Source organism: Harpia harpyja, chromosome 11, assembly GCF_026419915.1.
Source record: "Harpia harpyja isolate bHarHar1 chromosome 11, bHarHar1 primary haplotype, whole genome shotgun sequence".
Classification (NCBI taxonomy): Eukaryota; Metazoa; Chordata; class Aves; order Accipitriformes; family Accipitridae; genus Harpia; species Harpia harpyja.
The window spans coordinates 38,368,383-38,386,329 of NC_068950.1; the positions used below are offsets into that span (position 1 = coordinate 38,368,383).

At 36.0% G+C, this 17,947-nt stretch overlaps 1 protein-coding gene across 1 annotated transcript in view; it reads right to left on the reverse strand.

Moving 5' to 3' along the window:
• Positions 1–274: 274 nt before the first annotated feature.
• Positions 275–17,947, reverse strand: part of FAF1 (Fas associated factor 1) — a 173,472-nt gene continuing 155,799 nt past the window's right edge. Inside the window, exons 18-19 of the mRNA XM_052800638.1 lie at positions 15,742–15,957; positions 275–2,793 (exon numbers count right to left, since the gene is read on the reverse strand). Of these exons, the coding sequence (XP_052656598.1) occupies positions 2,710–2,793; positions 15,742–15,957 (300 nt within the window). The 3' untranslated portion in view covers positions 275–2,709. The remainder of the gene's footprint in view (positions 2,794–15,741; positions 15,958–17,947) is intronic.

Below are 17,947 nucleotides of genomic sequence, written 5' to 3' on the forward strand. Positions count from 1 at the left end.
TGAAGAACCTGAAGATAAAAAGGTAGAATCAGGGATATGCTCTGTAGCAACAGTGTTACAGTTTTAGGGTAATACTGAATTACAAAATTAGTCTGTAGACTGACTAGAGGATTAACCATGCCAGCAGAGCATATGAAGTGAATACCATGGTTTAAGAGAGCAGAAAATGATGGCATAGAATATTAATGTTTCTACACAGGGACTGGTTTGCATTGAGGGTGTAATTCAGAATGGTGACTCTAGATGGTTGCTTCTTGCAATCAGGCCCAAAGTATTTAAGGACCAAAACCATAAATGTTTTATTTAAAGAGTGATACACTTGTTTACGCTGTGGCAGAATGATCCCTGTGTACTGATCTTGATATCTTTATATCAGAGGGCAGTAATGCCACGACTTTGAACACTTCCAGTTAATTATCACCAGAACATTTTGGTAATGACAGTGTATTTTGCAATATGAACAAAGGGAGGGAAAAAAATAATAAAGGAGGTTAGGAAAAAAAAAAAAAAAGGCCAAACAAACCCTGGGAGCACTGACTTCAACAAATTCAACAAATATTCAAGCCACATTTAATAACTTTATGAAACTAGTATCAAAGTAAAGAATATATAGTCAAAATACAGAAATAAAGTTGAGTGAGAGAAAACAGCCTGATGAGATCAAACAAAAGTTAAACAGAACAGATTAATATAAACAAGTTAGCTGAAAGGTCGCTTTGCTTTGTGTAGCAGTATTTCAGCAATTCCTTTCCTCAATAGCCAGCTTAGAAGGAAGAGCTAATCTGAAAAAAAAAAAAGATATGCATCACTTTAAAATCCTGCTGTATGTGTTACTGTGATTGTTTGTAGAAACAGCATCACCCCAATTTGCAACCTATGTTAATTTCTTATTTAATAAACATAGTGGATTTTTTTTTGTAAGAAAACAGAAGTTCAGAATGAAGTGTCTGCATTCAGCTTTCCATTACACATACATTTATCTTTCTATTGGCTATGAATGCTTTTATTTGTGAACTGCAAATGATTAGAATTTGCTTACACTTCCAAACCTTTTGTTTGTCATAGATACTTCACTTCTAAAAGTGTCTGATGTAGCACTCACTAATTACAGAATTACAAAAGGTAGAATAAGGCTTTCCCCGCTCAGAAATTTGCGTTTTTGGTAAAGGTAACAATATATCAGCTTCACTAACACCCTAATGATAGGCATACATTTAATTTTATATCACCATCCTTCCAAAGAAAAAAGAAAGACTAAAAGATGTGTGCAGTTGGTTTTTGCTTAGTATAAAATTTTTAAATCAGAACTCATTCTACTACGATAAACACTATGAATTGCATATAAACATATGTGGAAAACAATGTGCCAGGCTTTAAAAAAAAAAAGTTTGATTAGCAGATGACGATTCTGTAGTGCTATTGTGCACTATGCTGTAAGCCCAGAGATTTAAAAAAAAAAAAAAAGCAAAAAAAAATTCACCAAACCAGTTTTGATCCAGGTTTGGCATGAAGTGTATGTTATGGTCTTAGACTCAGTATGCTCATTCTATGGTTGAGAAATTTAAAGTACCAGATTTTTCCACATCAGATAGCAGGTAGCTGGTGCATACATTTCAGACAAGAGAACTAGGATTTCTTTAATTTGAGACAGGATCAGTAATCTATTGTTAAAATGTCCAAAGTGTGCAATAATAAGGCAGATTTCTTATTATACCACCTCTTAAGATACGCATTGTTTGATGAAACAAACAAGGTGCTTTAAAACAGTAGAGTAACAGGATACAAACAAGTGCCAGAATGAAGGAAAACTGCTAAAACGGGAACTGCCCTTTCTTTCACAATGAGAAATAAAGAACTTTTGTATCTGGTATTTGAAAGGTTTTTAACAGCTGATATTCAATATCAGCTGATTCCTGAAGTGTTGGCAAGATACCAGGTTTCTGGTACTGGCCATTTCTAATGTTATTTAAATATTCACATCATGCAATAAGCAGTTTCACACACTGCAATGTAATGGAAAATACTTCCTAAACTGAATCAGAACTGAGACCCAAAGCAGAACCAGTAAATAAATATCTCGCATATATGTCAAACTATATTCTTCAAACAAAACCTTACATCTTATCAAAGAAGTCAGAAAGTACTAACAAAAATTATATGCTTTCTACTATAATACTGTTAAATTTCCATGGCTGAGAATGTCCCGTTAATTTTTTCTGCCTTTTTAAATTAGTTGACAAAGTAGAAATTCAAACACAGAAATAAAATGCATATATATGAGAGCACTGGCTCAGCGAGATATCAAATATACAGCATTCTAGTGTCAAAAGTACAGGCAGAAATGTCCAAGATTTCTTGGTGGAAAAGGGGCATTTGAGGAGTAAAAATTCTACTTAACAATCACTCACATTTTAACAGTGCATTAATTATAACAAAAGCTGGATGATAAGTGAGCAACAGAGTCATAATGTTCAGTGTTCATAGCAGAATTTTATCCTCTGCTCATTTAAATGAGGTTGGAAACATATACTCATGTATGTGAAACTAAGTAGCTATGTTTTTTCAATTTTTCAGGATTCTTGCAAGAGGCAAAGTTGTGACACTGAATTGAGCTGGATGATAGTACAAGGTGGTGTTGATAGAAGTCTTCCTTTCGATGCTGTGCCTCTGGCTTGTCAAAGGATGATTAGTCCTACAATCTTGTTTGATCTATTCTTTTGCCTCTAGGAAAAGGGTTTCTTGAGGATACAGTTTTACCTCCAGTAATGATTTATTTGGATCCAGCTGGGTCACCTGTAAAGATAAGAACAAGAGGTATGTGTAAGTAGACTTTTTGAATTGTTTATCTTCACAGGGCAGATTTTCACTGGGGAGATTTTTGAGTCCCTCTATCAGTGATAACTGAAGTTGTGAGTATGAATTCCCAGGATGCAGATTAAGAAATACATATTGTATTCTGTGTGTTATTATTGTTTTGTAATAACAATAAACATAACAATAAACAGAATCCACAACATTAATTCCAAGAAGGTCTGGTTTTCTACCATAAACCAATGCGTGAATATATCTGTTTCTGTCACAGTTAAGATCTTTTGCAAGGATTACTAGAACATGAATTAAGATGAAAAATAAAACTGTAGTCCTAGATAGGTATCATAAAATTTCAGTCAAACCAATGGTGCAAGCAGCATAGCCAAGCCAACATGATCTCTCCATTCAAATGGGAAACTCAGTCTGCCTTTCTTGCTCCAAGTCACATGGTGAAGCACCTAACTTTCACTCACTGTGATGCTTATCAGCCACCTCAAGGAACCTAGGCTGAGAGAAAACTGTCCACTTTTATTTGTTTGGTTATTTTTCTGTCACACTAGTGAGTTTAACTGGTGAACACACAAGTCCGGTCAACACCAAATCCAGTGCAACGGAAGTAGCAAAAGCACTAAGCAGTAAGTAGAAGGGAGGAAGCAGGGCCCCCCTCTTCCTTTCTTTGGGAGTGAGATGCTAATTCAGCTCACCATACAGTGAAACTGCATCTCAACCCAACTACTGAAGCGTATACTTACTATGCATGTGTGTATATACATAGATGCATTATAAGTACTATGTGTCTATATATCCTTTAGGTAGACACTTAACCCGTGTACATTTGTATTATAGGATTGTTCCCTGGAATCCTGACTCCTCATTGGATTTGTAAAGGTATTTAGGCAATCACTTGTGCAGGTGGGCATACAGAATTCCAGTGAGAGTTAAATGCCAGGCAATTTGGAAAATAATGATACAGGCACTATCTGCACCACTATTGCCAGAATTCTTCAGAATTTGGATCTTCTCACCAAACCCTGCAAGCTGCTCAACATCCTGACTATCCCATTACTGACTTTCACTCAAGGCACATAAGCAATTCTCAGTTTATAGTCAAAAAGAAACTTTTGTGTTGAGGATTCTGTTTAGAAGCTAGACTGCTGCCTATAGGATAAATCTCTTCCATGAAAATGAGATTTAATTGTAAATATTACATGATATAATTATTTATATAGACAAAATAATGACAAGGCTCCTAGTGTCTTTCAGACATTCAGGTTTACATGCCAATGCTGTGACATCCTTCAGAAGACTACTGCAAAGCTTCATACAGAAAGATGAACATTATTTCTTTTAATCTTATCATTTTCTGAAATATTTCACTTCCATTTTTAAACTTACTTTCCCTGGTAATTCTGTTTTAGTTTATTTTGCTGTGTGAGGACACTAGTTATCAGAAGTTAGCTTGTGAATAATAGATTATTAGTCTTATGCTATAGGTATAAATGCAAATGCATAGCAATAAACATTTTTTCCAAAGTTAATTAGTTTTATCTATGATCATATCATGCCACTGCTTTCTAAAGCTATTTTTTGAAAACATACCAAAAGCATACCAAATACTATGAACGAGTAAGAAACACTAATGTATTTTTTCTTAAAAGCATAACTTACTAATTCTGTTACCAATTAACAAAAACAGTATTGCTCCTCTTTCTCTCCCCCCCGCAACTAAATCAGACAAACCTAAAATATATTTGTATTTCTATTGTTTTATTGGATAATTACAGAAAATTCATTATTTAAGCAAATATTAAAAGCTTATCACTTCCTAAGTCCATTGAAATCAATGTAATTTCACCTCTCTGACTGCAACAGAATTAAAAAAAAAACAAACAAAAAAACAAACAAAAAACCCAAACCAAACAGATGCATTATTTTGATTCCCAAAGCAGGAACATATTTTCTTAAACTTCATGTACCATGGTGAGCTATTGCTAAATGTCTGAAGAGAAAAATAATTTATAAAAACCAGACTCAATTTTAGATTCCTATTATCTACAGTCCAATTATGCATTCCTGCACAGATGCTGCTTAAATTATTGAAAGGTTATTATCTTAGAAAGCAAACCTGTTATGTAAAAAACAGCCAAAGTAGTGCATTTAAGTTTGTGATTACAGAAGTAAGCTAATTAAGTATCTTGTTGCATTTTTTAATGTTTTGGTATTCTGCTACAGTCCATTATTGCGCATAGGCACAGAAAGTGAGGTAAATAGGGGTCTCTGCAATTCACAGTGTATGAAGTATTGTGCACCTGAGGGAAGCAATTTTCCTTCTTTTCAGTTCAAGCCAGTAGCTAATTAGACCTCTCTATTTTCAAATCCTGCAACCTTTTTTTGCAAGAAAAGCTAGGAAAGACAGAACAAGTCTCTTCTACATTTGGAAAAACAAAAATCTGGAAAGCAAGCCTAGGCAATGAACACAATTTTCCAGACTGTAACCACATGGAAACCTATTATTCACTTGAGTGTAATTCAAGATACATATCCTAGTCTAAGATTTGCAAACTTCAAGTACCTTAAATAATAACAACACCTGATGTCCCCCAATGTCTTCATACTTAGAAGGTTAGCTAAAAGCATTGTGGAGTACCTGCAGCAAAAGGACGGTGCAGCTTTTCACCATAATTTCAGTGTGCTGCTTAATTCACTGAGGGACAGCAGAGTTTGCAAATGTTTACACCATTACCCAATTAACTAACAATATGGCTCCTACATCTGTCAACAAACAAAGCTGTTGTTGCTTTGTTTTAGCTCCTTGGCATTTTCTGTTCATATGGGTCGCCATTGTACTTAATTATCACACCATAACCCTTCTGCAGCTTCTACTTTGTTATTTGTGGTTTGTAAATATGTTGTTTACTACGAAGAATAGAACCCTTATTAGTGAACACGCCTCCTACCAAAAGAAATGGTTTCTCTTGTCAATATATGAAATATAAGACCTAAGATGCTTTGTAACTTTCAGTGTTTTAGAACAGAGTTAAAAACTAAAGAATGATACGTAATAGAGATCAAAGGACCCTGGAAGAGCTGTAGCCTGTGTCCACCAAAATAATGAATTTTATTCACTTAAATTTACATGGATTATTTCATAATGCAAAGTATAAAATACCTTCATATTTAAATCTGTGTTCCTTGTTTCATTACCGTTAGGATAAATTCTGGAGTCCACTTCAGTGCTGACAATCCTTTGCTCTGATGTCATTGCATGCTGCTCTTTTCAAAACAGCGCTGCACCTTATAGAAGTTACATTGTCCCAAACCCCTATACCTTTATTATTTAAAGACTTCTTCTATGTTGTTTGCAATTATGCAGGAAATCATTTAAGCGTGTGTTTATACACTGAATCTGATTTGATCCTGTTGAACTCAATGAGATTACATAGGTACCCATGTGGTGAAATCAACACTCTCTTGATTAAGGTTGCGAAATTCACCAAGTTAAGCATTCGGCATTTGTTAAAAGGCCTAAACAAATGCTAAAAGCATAGGTTTCTCTATATTTTCAAGTTCTACAATAACTGACTTTCTGCCAGTCATATGCATGCACTCTAAAAGTCCACTCACACGTCACATGGTGATACCAGCTGATGAGGTGAACGCATTTTAAAAATATTTTTTCTGGTTTTGCTAAGGTAAGTACTTTATATTATAATGAAATGTAAACTAAAACCCCTTAAAAAGAGACTCTAAGTTGTTTGAAGTTTATATAGTGAGGAGGGTGGCAGAGGAAGGACACAATGTTCATATGCTAAGAGGGTATAACTCAAGTGACAGCAAAATTACTAAGATTCAAGCTCACAGAATTCTGTAGAATATCGTGCACGCGCATTCAGGGCTGTCCCAAAGCCAAAGCAGATAGTGCCCTGGGAGTTTTCATCTTCGGGCAAATGACTTTCTATGCAAACTTTAACACTCCCCTCTCTTCAGGGAAGACTCCTTCTAGCAACGTGACCAGAGGGTGGTAACAGGACCTTATTTGTACTGGTGTTAGATCTTGCTATTGAGCTGCGAAATGTTTTGGTTTCACTGAAATAGGTTTAAGTTGGTAAAACAATACTTTTCTTCCAACTGTGGATACAATTTTGCAGGACCTTACGCTTTGGTGCACTGGAGCTAAGACTTCATCTTTTAAAGAGCTGTGTTATATAACCAATGTTGGTTTGGTGCACAGGAAATTTATTATTTTAATAGGTATTTGTTTAAATGAATTCTATGGTAATTATTTAAACTAAGCGCTAAGTAGTTGGTTTGAAGTACTTCTGTGGCTCTTTGAAGTTTGAATGATTTAAGTCTGCACAAAACCAAAAGATAGTAATGTTAACTGTTACATTTCTCCTGTAAGAATGTAGTAGCTAGTTACGCTTTATTCTGAATAAATTTCTTGGGTTTTTAAATAACCCAATAACAAAAATTAATACTAGTTTAAACAACATTTTAATACATTTTTATAGCAAAGTCTTTTTCCTTCTAGAATAATTTTTGTATTATTTCTGTCTTCACCTTTGCTGACCTATCTGTTCTATTACACATTCATATCCTGAACAGCTGTACTTTTACAATTTCAAAGGTGTGGTTCCTTACCCTCCCTAACTCTGCAGGGAAAAGATAAATACAAAAAAAATGGCTTAATGCCCAGGAAGGTCATTTAAAAATAAAGAATCAAATACACAATTATTATGACACTTACACAAGCAGTAAATATCACACCCTTCACCTTTCTCTACACCCTAGGACAGGGATCTGATTCCTGAGTAGCACAGCCTCTATACCACTTACACACGCATGAATACATTTAATGAATCTAACGGACAAAGAGTTCTTTTACTCTCTTTCCTAATCCTCCTAAAGTATAAATGCAATAGAAATTACTTAAAGGCACACCTGGTAAAGTACCAGATCTGTTTAAAAACCTATATTTTCAGAATGACACACAAACAAATACAGTGAATCCATTCTACCTACTGAAATATCTGTGGGTTATACAGATAATATGCTCAGCGTGAGCAACAAACAAAAGTAGGGTTACTTTATAGAAATATATGCAATTAGATCTGGTTTAGTTGAATAAACTTGGAGATAATTTACATCTGAATTGAAGAAAGCCGTCACAAATAAGGGAAAATATGTCAAAGACTTCTAGTCTCATTCTAAGTACAAAGCTTTAATCCAGATATGTCACACTCTTACTATCTTATTTCTCTGAAGATTTTTCTCAAAACAGTATTTTAGATTAAGCATATTTAAAAAAATACATTTACTAAGCAAAGTAACAGATGTTGATAAAACAGAAAATTGTGATGTTATATCCTCTACTTTGAGCATGCTTTCCATTCTTTCCTAGAAAAGCCGTACAGCTGTCTGAGATACCTGAGATGCCACCAGTCTTTACATAGTGTAAATTTTCATTGACTTAACATAATTCATATCAGAAAAGAATTTGCTGCATAGATTCCAATCAGTGAAGACTTATAAACCTGACTTGCATTACTTGACTTTTTAGACAGTAAATTGAGATAGCAACTGTGTTCTCCTCTGTTTTTTAAAATACTAAGCATAATGGCAGGCAGTGTAAATAATAAGGATAAGCCCAAACCCAGTGTTGCTATATTTGTATACTGATGCCTGGACTATCTGGTGCTTTTTAAAAGTTCAGCATTATGAATTCATGATTCTACATGAAAATTTGATTTTTTGATTGGGAAAAATACCTTCTGTTTGTAGAACAAAGCTTAAAAACCCACAAACACTAATCATCAATCCATTGGACTGGACAACTTCAGATTTTGAGGGAAGAGGAAGGTGCTGTAAAGCTCTCCTCAGATATTCTGCTTTCCTCCCTTCCTTCTTTCTGGTTTGAAATCTTTGATCTATTTAGGAATTCTTTGTGTGGTTTCTTGGAAAAAGAGAAGCCAACAGAATACCCTGGAATGGGTCTTTTCCTGAAAAAGGACCTGCAGGGAGAAGAGCTCCATCACCTGCTTCTTCACACTATTTACTTTCAGTTTTCTTGCTGAGTAGAGAAAAGGTTCAAGTAGTGGCATTTACAGATGAAAGCATTTGTATGTTAAACACCCTTTCAGCTGTGCCAAGGAGCAAAACAGTCCGTTACTTGTGGGCACTGCTGCCACTGTGCTTATATCGAACTAACAATTATTTGTGTATTTAATTATTTTAAAATGTGCTAGCTAGAGAGAAGAAAGATCATGTCCCCAGAAATACTACACCTTTCACTGTGGATACTGATGAAGACCTGAAAGGCGGCAAACAGCCACATCTTCTAGAAGTTTGAAAGCATTTAAATACATTTAGTGCTCCAAATGAACTGCAAGAACTTTGCTTTGCATACATCCCAAAGGGGAATGGATGTGAACACAGTCACTCACAGGAGAATGACCCAGGATTGGATTCATGTGCACTTAATTATAACTGCATGGAAAACCAATCCAAAAGGATTTTTATCGCAAGTTCAAAGGATTAAGATGTTCAGATACCACAATGATATCTACAGTATAACATTGTGATTGGTAGATAGGTAAAGAGAATAAAAAGTGCGCCTAAGACTGCTTTGGTGATTTAGTCTGATGTATTACTTATGCAATTACCAAAACAGCAGGAGATCATTAAATTTTCTGGTAACCAGATGCAGCATTCTTAGTATCATACTATTACAAAGGCTCTTGATTGATATTTTATCATTACATTTTCTTCCTACAAGGGGAAAAAAAGCCCACAAAATTGACATTAAGCCTGAATTCTGGGGAAAAAGTACAAAATATCTTAGGCCCAGTTTATGCTGGATAATGCTATATGCAACAGCAAAGCTCTGTGGCTTAACTAAGGCATCGTCCTGTGAACAATAACGTGTCTCCCCTGAAATAAATGTTTTGTAAAATGGGGCAGTGCTGAATAAAAGAACACTTTTGGTCAGAGGGATGTGCTTGGGTGGAATATATTAATCACATGGTTGGCATTAGTCATTGGGTTAACTAATGAGGATGACTCAACTGAGAGTTCACATACCGCATTGAGTATTCAGTGTTGTGGTGAATGCTTGCTTACTTTAGTGAGTCTTGAGTAAAATAGCTCATCTGAAATGCACACCTATTTCCTGAAATTGGTTACACATTCCCCATATTCAAATAGAGTTGTTGTAAGAGCTCAGAAACTATATTGACCTATAGAAAGTAATTCTATTTCTTTTTAGAATAAGCTTACATCTACGAGATGAGGAAGACATTCCTTCCATCTCCTCTCAGTGACTTGATACATGAAGGGCTTCAGTCTTTCTCTTTGGATAGCACAGTTCCTTATGCAAAGACACCAGGTCTGAAAAGACAGATCAAGTCTGCCTGCCTTGGAAGAAAACATTATCAAAAATCTTTCTGTAATACTTACAGACTTTTTGACTGCCTATATGGAAATTATATTTCCACAAAAGTAAATGTCACATTTCAAGAAGCAAAATCTACTCAATATTCTCTAAAGGACTGCCATTGACTTCAGCAGGGCAAGAATATCACTTACTCCCTTTGTAGGTGCTGACTGAAAGACTGCGACACTATTCTTTCTGAGCAACAAGCTTTGTTAAAAGCAGTAAAACACAGAGGGGTTGCAAATGCTTCAGCGTTCTGGCTGCAATGACAAGTGGTCCATTCCTCTCGCACTCAAGGTTAATCTGTCCAATCGTTCTACTGTTACAAGTCATCAGGAAGAACGATCAGAAATCATGCTTTTAAACGAGGCATGGGAATATGCTAGTCTGGTATGGCCAATTTGCTTAGGCAACTTCTCAGTGTCTTAACTAAACTAAACATAACTGCTTGAATAAATAGAGTAACAACATATCCTGAAAAGACAAGACAGACAAGGGCAGATAGTATTGACTTAAGGACAGTTCTAAATGACAAGAGGAGGCACATCTACCTTTGTAGGTGGCTGTGGCCTTGTGTAAACTAGATCACAGCTGATAAACACATACCACCATCAGATCTCTATTGACCTGAAAAATTTTGAATTATGTGAATTAAAACAGGTTACTACTATTTTGTGCAGTAGGAAATATAAATATCAGTAATTGAAATGACAGGAAATATTACATCGATCACATGTTAAATTTTCCCTGAACTTATAAAAACATTGTCAAATTTTTGAACATATCAGAAAATTACTTCATTCACCTGAAATCATCCTTTGCCGTAAGACAGATATTCAAGCTACTTTCCTGATTTCTGTGAAGTTACTAAAAGTGCTGTTAGGAATAACCATGACACTGCATGAATCCTTTCTCACAGTAACATCTTTCTTCCATCCTTCTATCAAGATGATGATTAGGGGAAAGAATGTTAAAAGCCTGAGATGGTCCTGAACATATAACTATTTCATGAACTATTTAAAGACTTTAAACACCACCTAATGAGTTTAAAAGTAGGTTATTTGAAGGAAGTCGTTTGCACTGGGTGAAATGCAGAATAGTCCTTACAAAGAATGGCTTCTAGAACTGATACACAAAATTGCCAAACCACCTGGCATAGCAATATAGGGGTCATGCTCTAACATCACCTTTTGGAGAACATCAGAGGATAGTTACCTGCTCACGTGACTATGTGTACCGAGTGCTGCAGCTAAACTTACTGTCCTGTGGCGTTATTTTCACTACTGTGGGCATCAAAGAGGATTACTCCTGCCAGAGCAGAGGAATGGATGATCACATTTAGGTTTGGAGGAATATCTTACTCTATACTCCCATATAATATTAAGAATTGGCTGGCCCTAAATTTACTGAAATCCTGATCATACCCAATTTAAACTGACACGCAATTTGAGTTAAATTTATTTTCTGCCCTTTCAAGGGAGACAGATTTTTTGTTTCTGTTTATTTAAACTGCTGTTGAAATTGGTTAATTAAAAGGATTTAAAAAATCTTAATACTCTAAACAGAGCAAACTGGTTCTGAATTATTAAGCAACATTTTAGATGCATTTAAATAACCTTAAGTGACTTAACTGCCACCTGATCCTAAGCTGTGGCTCAGGAAAATAAAATGTGAAATACTGTAGAAGTCTTGGCTTACCAGGGCTTCCAGATACAGTAAATAAAGAGCTTAAGTCTCTAATACCATGTCTGCAAAAGGCATACTCTCAAATACATAACTAATGCTCCACCTTAAGGAGAAATGAGCAGAAGAAATTATAGGTTGCAATTTTGATTTTTCAGAAGAAATTAATAAATTCAGTCTTTCAAAAGAGAAAGCATGCCAGGACCTCCCTTTCTGAGAGATACCATAAAACATTCACTCACGTATCATTAATCCTAGTAGGGTGGCTGAAGCCCAGTTTGGGTAAATTTGTTCTGCATGTTCCTCCTATAGTTTCAGCTAGACCTGGTACACTTCAGCTTCTTGCCTGAAGCGTGGTGAAATGTCCACTCCATAAGATGTTAAAGAGTTTTAGGAAGACTTCTGCAGATCTCCACCACAGAAGGAAGTGAGGAACTGATCTTCCAGGAAATCTCCAGGGTACTGGGAAAAGGTGGATCTTGCAGCTGGCAGATCCAGAGGACTCTCGAAATTAGTGTATGGGAAGGCTTTTAAGAGAAAGGGACTTAGCAGAAATGCTTAAAAGAGGGTTGACTGAGCATGCTAATATGCTTAGGGTAAGCTCTTTTTGTTATAGTTAAATGTGTTTTGAAGATTAGAGCGATTCTTGGAAAAAAGGGAACTATAATTCTAAAATCAGCATATACATTTAAATAGCGCACACATTTGCTTCCATAAAGCCTTTGCAGACACATTTAGGAATAACACAAAGAACTTATAATACAGCTTTTCACTCCGAAAGATGCACTTGCCAAATGTTTTCAAAGTTGGAGGTACAAGTTACCTGCTGACCCAGGTTCACCTGTGTGATACACACTCATCGGTACAGTATGCAGTGCTGCCTTGGTTAAGGTTCTGAGAGAGAAGGTGGTTAATATCTAATTTCAGTGCTAGTAGAAAGAACAACACAGTTGGTGACAAAGACCCAATAACAAGTGACTGCATGTGCTTAACTGCTTTGGAATGTCACTGCTGCTTTAAAATCTACAAGTGGTGTCTGGAAAAGGTTAATCTGTGTATTTACTCATGTGTAGAAGTTTGTATTTACAGTAGGGTTATGATACCAACTTTAAGTTAGCTAAGGATATCTGTGTAAGCAACTGGAACATAGAACTAAGAACTAATGAATTTTTATTTACCAAAGTAGTAAAAATACCTCAACAACACTGTATCAGGACTGATAGCTTTGAAAAGCGGGTAAAAATGCTCTAACAAGTTTACCACAAGAAAATGCTGATTTGATTGAAGATAACCCCCTTGTTTCGATAAAACAGAAACGTTTTGGGGGGGGTGTGTATGTTATTGTAATACAGATTAGGATAGAAGAAAAAATATTAACTTGAGAGGACATGTTTTCATCTTATTGCAGAAAAAACTCCAGCAAAGTAATTGATACTTTCAAACATATTTTTTCAAAAATGTTATGTATAGTTTAAATACAAACATACATTTTAAATGCTATTGTTTTCTGGAGCACAAGCATCCCAAGTGCTCTGTTCTTGTTGCACAGATTTCAATGGATGTTTGTGATACGTATCATATAGCAGAAGGGTCTTGGCAACTTACAGTGTATCTTTAAGAGACTACATACCGTGAAGCCTAAGGCAATGAATAATACTTTTACTGTACTTCCAAGGCATTCATCAATGACTTTGGTTTTTGTTTTTTTTTTTTTAAAATCTGTCTATGGAGTGCACACTTCCAACTTTCCAAACCTGGGGAACTTGCAGATGTCATTTATAGTTCTCAGTGGTTAGCAAACCCCTGGGGATTGTATTTTGTCTGTTGTAGCTCTGATGGTCACAATAGCAACCGGATTCATACACGGCCACTGAGTCAATTGGCATGAATCATTTATGTGACTCCTCATACATAGCATTATTAGGTTGGAATCGTAGAAAAAAGATGACAGGGTCTTTGCTTCCCACGTGACAGACTAACAGCTCCGTATCCTGCCATTAAATTCTCCTTTCTTGGCCTCAGTGTTTTCTCCCTGACAGTTTCACAAATGTGTTGAAAATACCAGCCTGTTCTAATTTAGTGGTCTTTTTTGTTTTCTACTCCTTTTAAAATTTTTTCTTATGTGAGTCATCTGATCAATTTTTGAGTTTGTTACAGAGGACTAAAATTAATAATGATGATAATGTGGTTATGTACAGAAACAGCCAGTCTAAAGTACAAAACAAATGTAAAAAGTTAGAGTAATATACTTATATGTACTGAGATATAAATATGTTACAGATAGGGAGGTATGACTTGTAAAATATTTAAAATACACAAAACCATTGTTTAGACTGTAAAAGATTGGTTTTCTTCTGTCAAGTAAACTAACAATCAGTAATTCTGGAAACATAGGTGACTCTTCTAGCCTTTGGTTCCACTGGAAATGATATTACATGCTTAAGGAGTAAAGTTAATTAGTGATTAATGGATTCCTTAAATGCTGCTTTTCAGTCTGACTGATTAGGATTCTCAATATAAGACAAGGTGGAAGAGAAGCTGTAAGCACCACAATCCTGTTCACAGAGTTATGCCAAAAATTGTCAGAAATTGCATCCACTCTCAAGGTTGTATGCTTGCTAAGGACATTATTTTCTTCCCCTTTGGAGTATTTATGCCACTTTAAATAACTTACAGGTAAGATGACAAAGCACGAGGTACCTGTTACAAAACAGTACTGCAAACATACCAATCGGAGCCTTACTCCTAGTGAACTTCCTCCAGGGGCAGTGATGAGAAACAAAATGGAAAAGCAACCCAAGTTACTGAGCTCCTTTGATGAAAAATGGCTTAACCAGTCACCTGGAGGTGCCCCCAGCAAACAAAACCCCGACTGACCCAGAGCTGCCCCCACTCATTTGCAGTACTGAGGCAGCACGGCCAAAAAGCTGCTGAACTTCACCCATTATTGCTTGGCTCTGTACTGTCATCTCTGTAGTGCCTGTTACCTTCGCCTTTTATGTCAGGCCCCAGGTAATTGCTGCACAGTTGGACCCACTGACATTTATTTACATTTGCTGTAACAATGGCTAAACAAGAAATGAAAGTTAATTTGTAATAGAGCAGAAAACATATAGGTATGTTTTATATGTATGTTATATAATTAATATAGGTATATTTTCAAAGAAACTTAGTAACCAGCACATAAATATCTGTTGATAAATCAACAGAATTTAATTGGCTTTTGTAAGCAGTAAGCAGTATTGATTTTGAAAATCGGTCACAGCAGGTACATCATTAGAATTTCAAGGTAGGAGATATAAATGATTAGTTACTGGTATTATGTAACAGGTGGATGAATAATTTATTAGAATGTACTGATTAGCTTATAACTGTATACTATCTGACACTGAGCCTTCCTTGCTCATAACATAAAAATGCATCAAAATGGCAAAACCAGAAAAATCAGAAGTACCAGCCCGTAACAGACCTAAACAGTGTACTAATAGCGATGCGGCTTCCTTCAAAACAGGACATGAGCAATGCTGGCTCAGCATATTAATGCAGTTTTCATTGAATATGGTCCACAACTTGTTTGTTTCAGAAGCGGAGGATTTTTTACAATGTCACTGGAAACAGATTTCACAACGCGGTTTTGTATGTGACATACGATAGCATTGGTAGGTTAGCACCTGGCTTGCTTACAGCCACAGAGCTTGGCAGCACTCTAACACATTCAGGCATATCTTTTACCTTCTATGTTATAACATACTGGTCATCTAACATACAGGAGTGAGAAGTGGTGGTATTTATTCTGGAAAGGTACATTTACTCACATCTCTCCGCGGAAAGGTGCCCAGCAGCTTGTACTCCTCCCAAGGATATCCCTTGGAAGCTACAAAATCAAAGACAACCTGCAGCTTGCTGCTGGCCAGGAAACGTCGCTCAAAAAATTCTCCGCTGGGCGTCCGAATACGCAGTTTACTGACGGACTCGGTGCTCTCCTCTTTTGGTTCAGGAGGCAAAGATTGCTCAAGAGAGAGCCTGATAGCCTGAGGAAGGAAAAATAACCATTTAGGTTGCAATGCTAGGAACAGAAGAGAAGGACAGAAAGCTTTTCTTTTTATTTCTTCTAGAACTTCAAGATGTGCCACAGTGCTCCAGAGCCATAGCTGTGCTTTATATCTCAATGACAAAATCATTTTTATTCATTCCTTAATAACAGCCCACCAGACAACTAATTAAAATAAATCCTTCTTTATAACACATATTATTAGGTCTACAGTTAATGCACGATGGGGATAAGCAATTTAATCATTTGGCAGAAAGCCTTGGAAAAAATTTGAATGAGAGACTAATTGTCAAGTGGCCAATTGCTTCCTTAAAGGGTATAAATTAAAAGGCAGTAAAAGTATTTATTTAAATGCACTTATCAAATTGCCTTCCTCTTGCACAGAGTAATTGACCATTTGCAGCAAAGACAAGACCCTTAGTGGCAGTTCAGAGTAAAAAGAAATATACGCAGGGGATTTACTATAAATAAACTAAAACACTGTTAAAAGACATAATTAAAAATACCATGAAGGTACATTAGATACATAGAGTACATATAAAAGTAGGAATGGTCAAAGAAGAAAACTCTGAGAACAGAAAAGGGAGCTTTAAGACTTAAAGTGAGCAATTATTATTATTTCCAGGAAGATGATTCCAAGCACAGGTGTGCACATTTTCTGCAACAACTTGCATGAAATCAGCCCCCAAATTGCAATGACATTACACGTCTGAAAATGTGTATGATTGTCTTCCTGCTAACATCGTGTATACTGCTGATGTCAAGATTTTAAGGGCAGGAGCCGAGTCTGTGTTCTCTGTCCTCTGCCCCTGGGAGCTACTATAACATTCATACTTTGATCAGAAGTATTTTTTAAAAAATTGTTGCCTTATATTAGATTGCTGAACGAGGTGGGCTTGATTTTTGAGGGTACTGAGCGCTGTGGGTACTCATGGACCGGCACTGGCATCTGTTAAAAATTAGATCATACTTAGAAAGCAGCCGTGTTATAGTATCACCTCGCTTAAGGCAGCAGTTAATGAGAATGTCAATGAATGGAAGAAGTAGCATGACCACACTGCCTCCCCCAAAATACGTCTATAAGACAATTTTCCAAACTGAGGCGGCAGTCAGTCACTGGATTTACCCAGATTTTCAAGTAACTTTCAAGATACACAGTTGCTATTTGTGCCTTTGAAACCCTCCCCAAGGTCAACAGAAACTGATGGAGGATGATTACATTAAAGAGAAAGGACTGGGCAGAAGCAAGATTACGAAGGCTTTTAAATAGTCTACTTCTTACACACGAGCCTCTGAGTAAATTATATCTCAGTATAAATATTTATACATAGAACTTGAGTTCATTTTTGCTCATCTACTATGAGATTATATTTTAAATAGATTCTATTTTAATTTTCTCTCTCTCCATTCTCAACCACCTGCTTACTATCTTTCTGTTTTGACATTTCCCCACACAGTATAACAACAGATGCTACATTATTTACTGAACCCAACCAATTATATTGTAGAAAAATAAACAACAGTAGCTCATTAGAGCTCTTTTCTTTGTGCAAAGAGTGCGTCGCTCCCCAAAGTAACTAGGCTCCAAGGCTTCAACATAAAATGGCAATTTACAATGGATATTCTGTACCAGCAAACCAAGTCAGAAAACAATGATGTGATGGATCACACTAATAACTCTTGGACCTGAACAAGCAATTTCAGTTTGTTGATAAAAAGATGTTCAGTATGTGAATAGCTCAATAGTCAGATTTTAAATATACGAACTGAACATAAAGCCACTTCTGTAAGTAAACACTGTTGCAGAACAATTCAGTATAAGTAATCTGTATACTTGAAAATGGTAAGCGTTAGTAAACATTATTGTTAAAATCCCTTTTGTTCTACTAAGCAAACAGATCCTATTATTTTCATTACTGCAATCTACATTAGAACAGGGAAGCCCAGGCATATTTTGATAACATGGACCA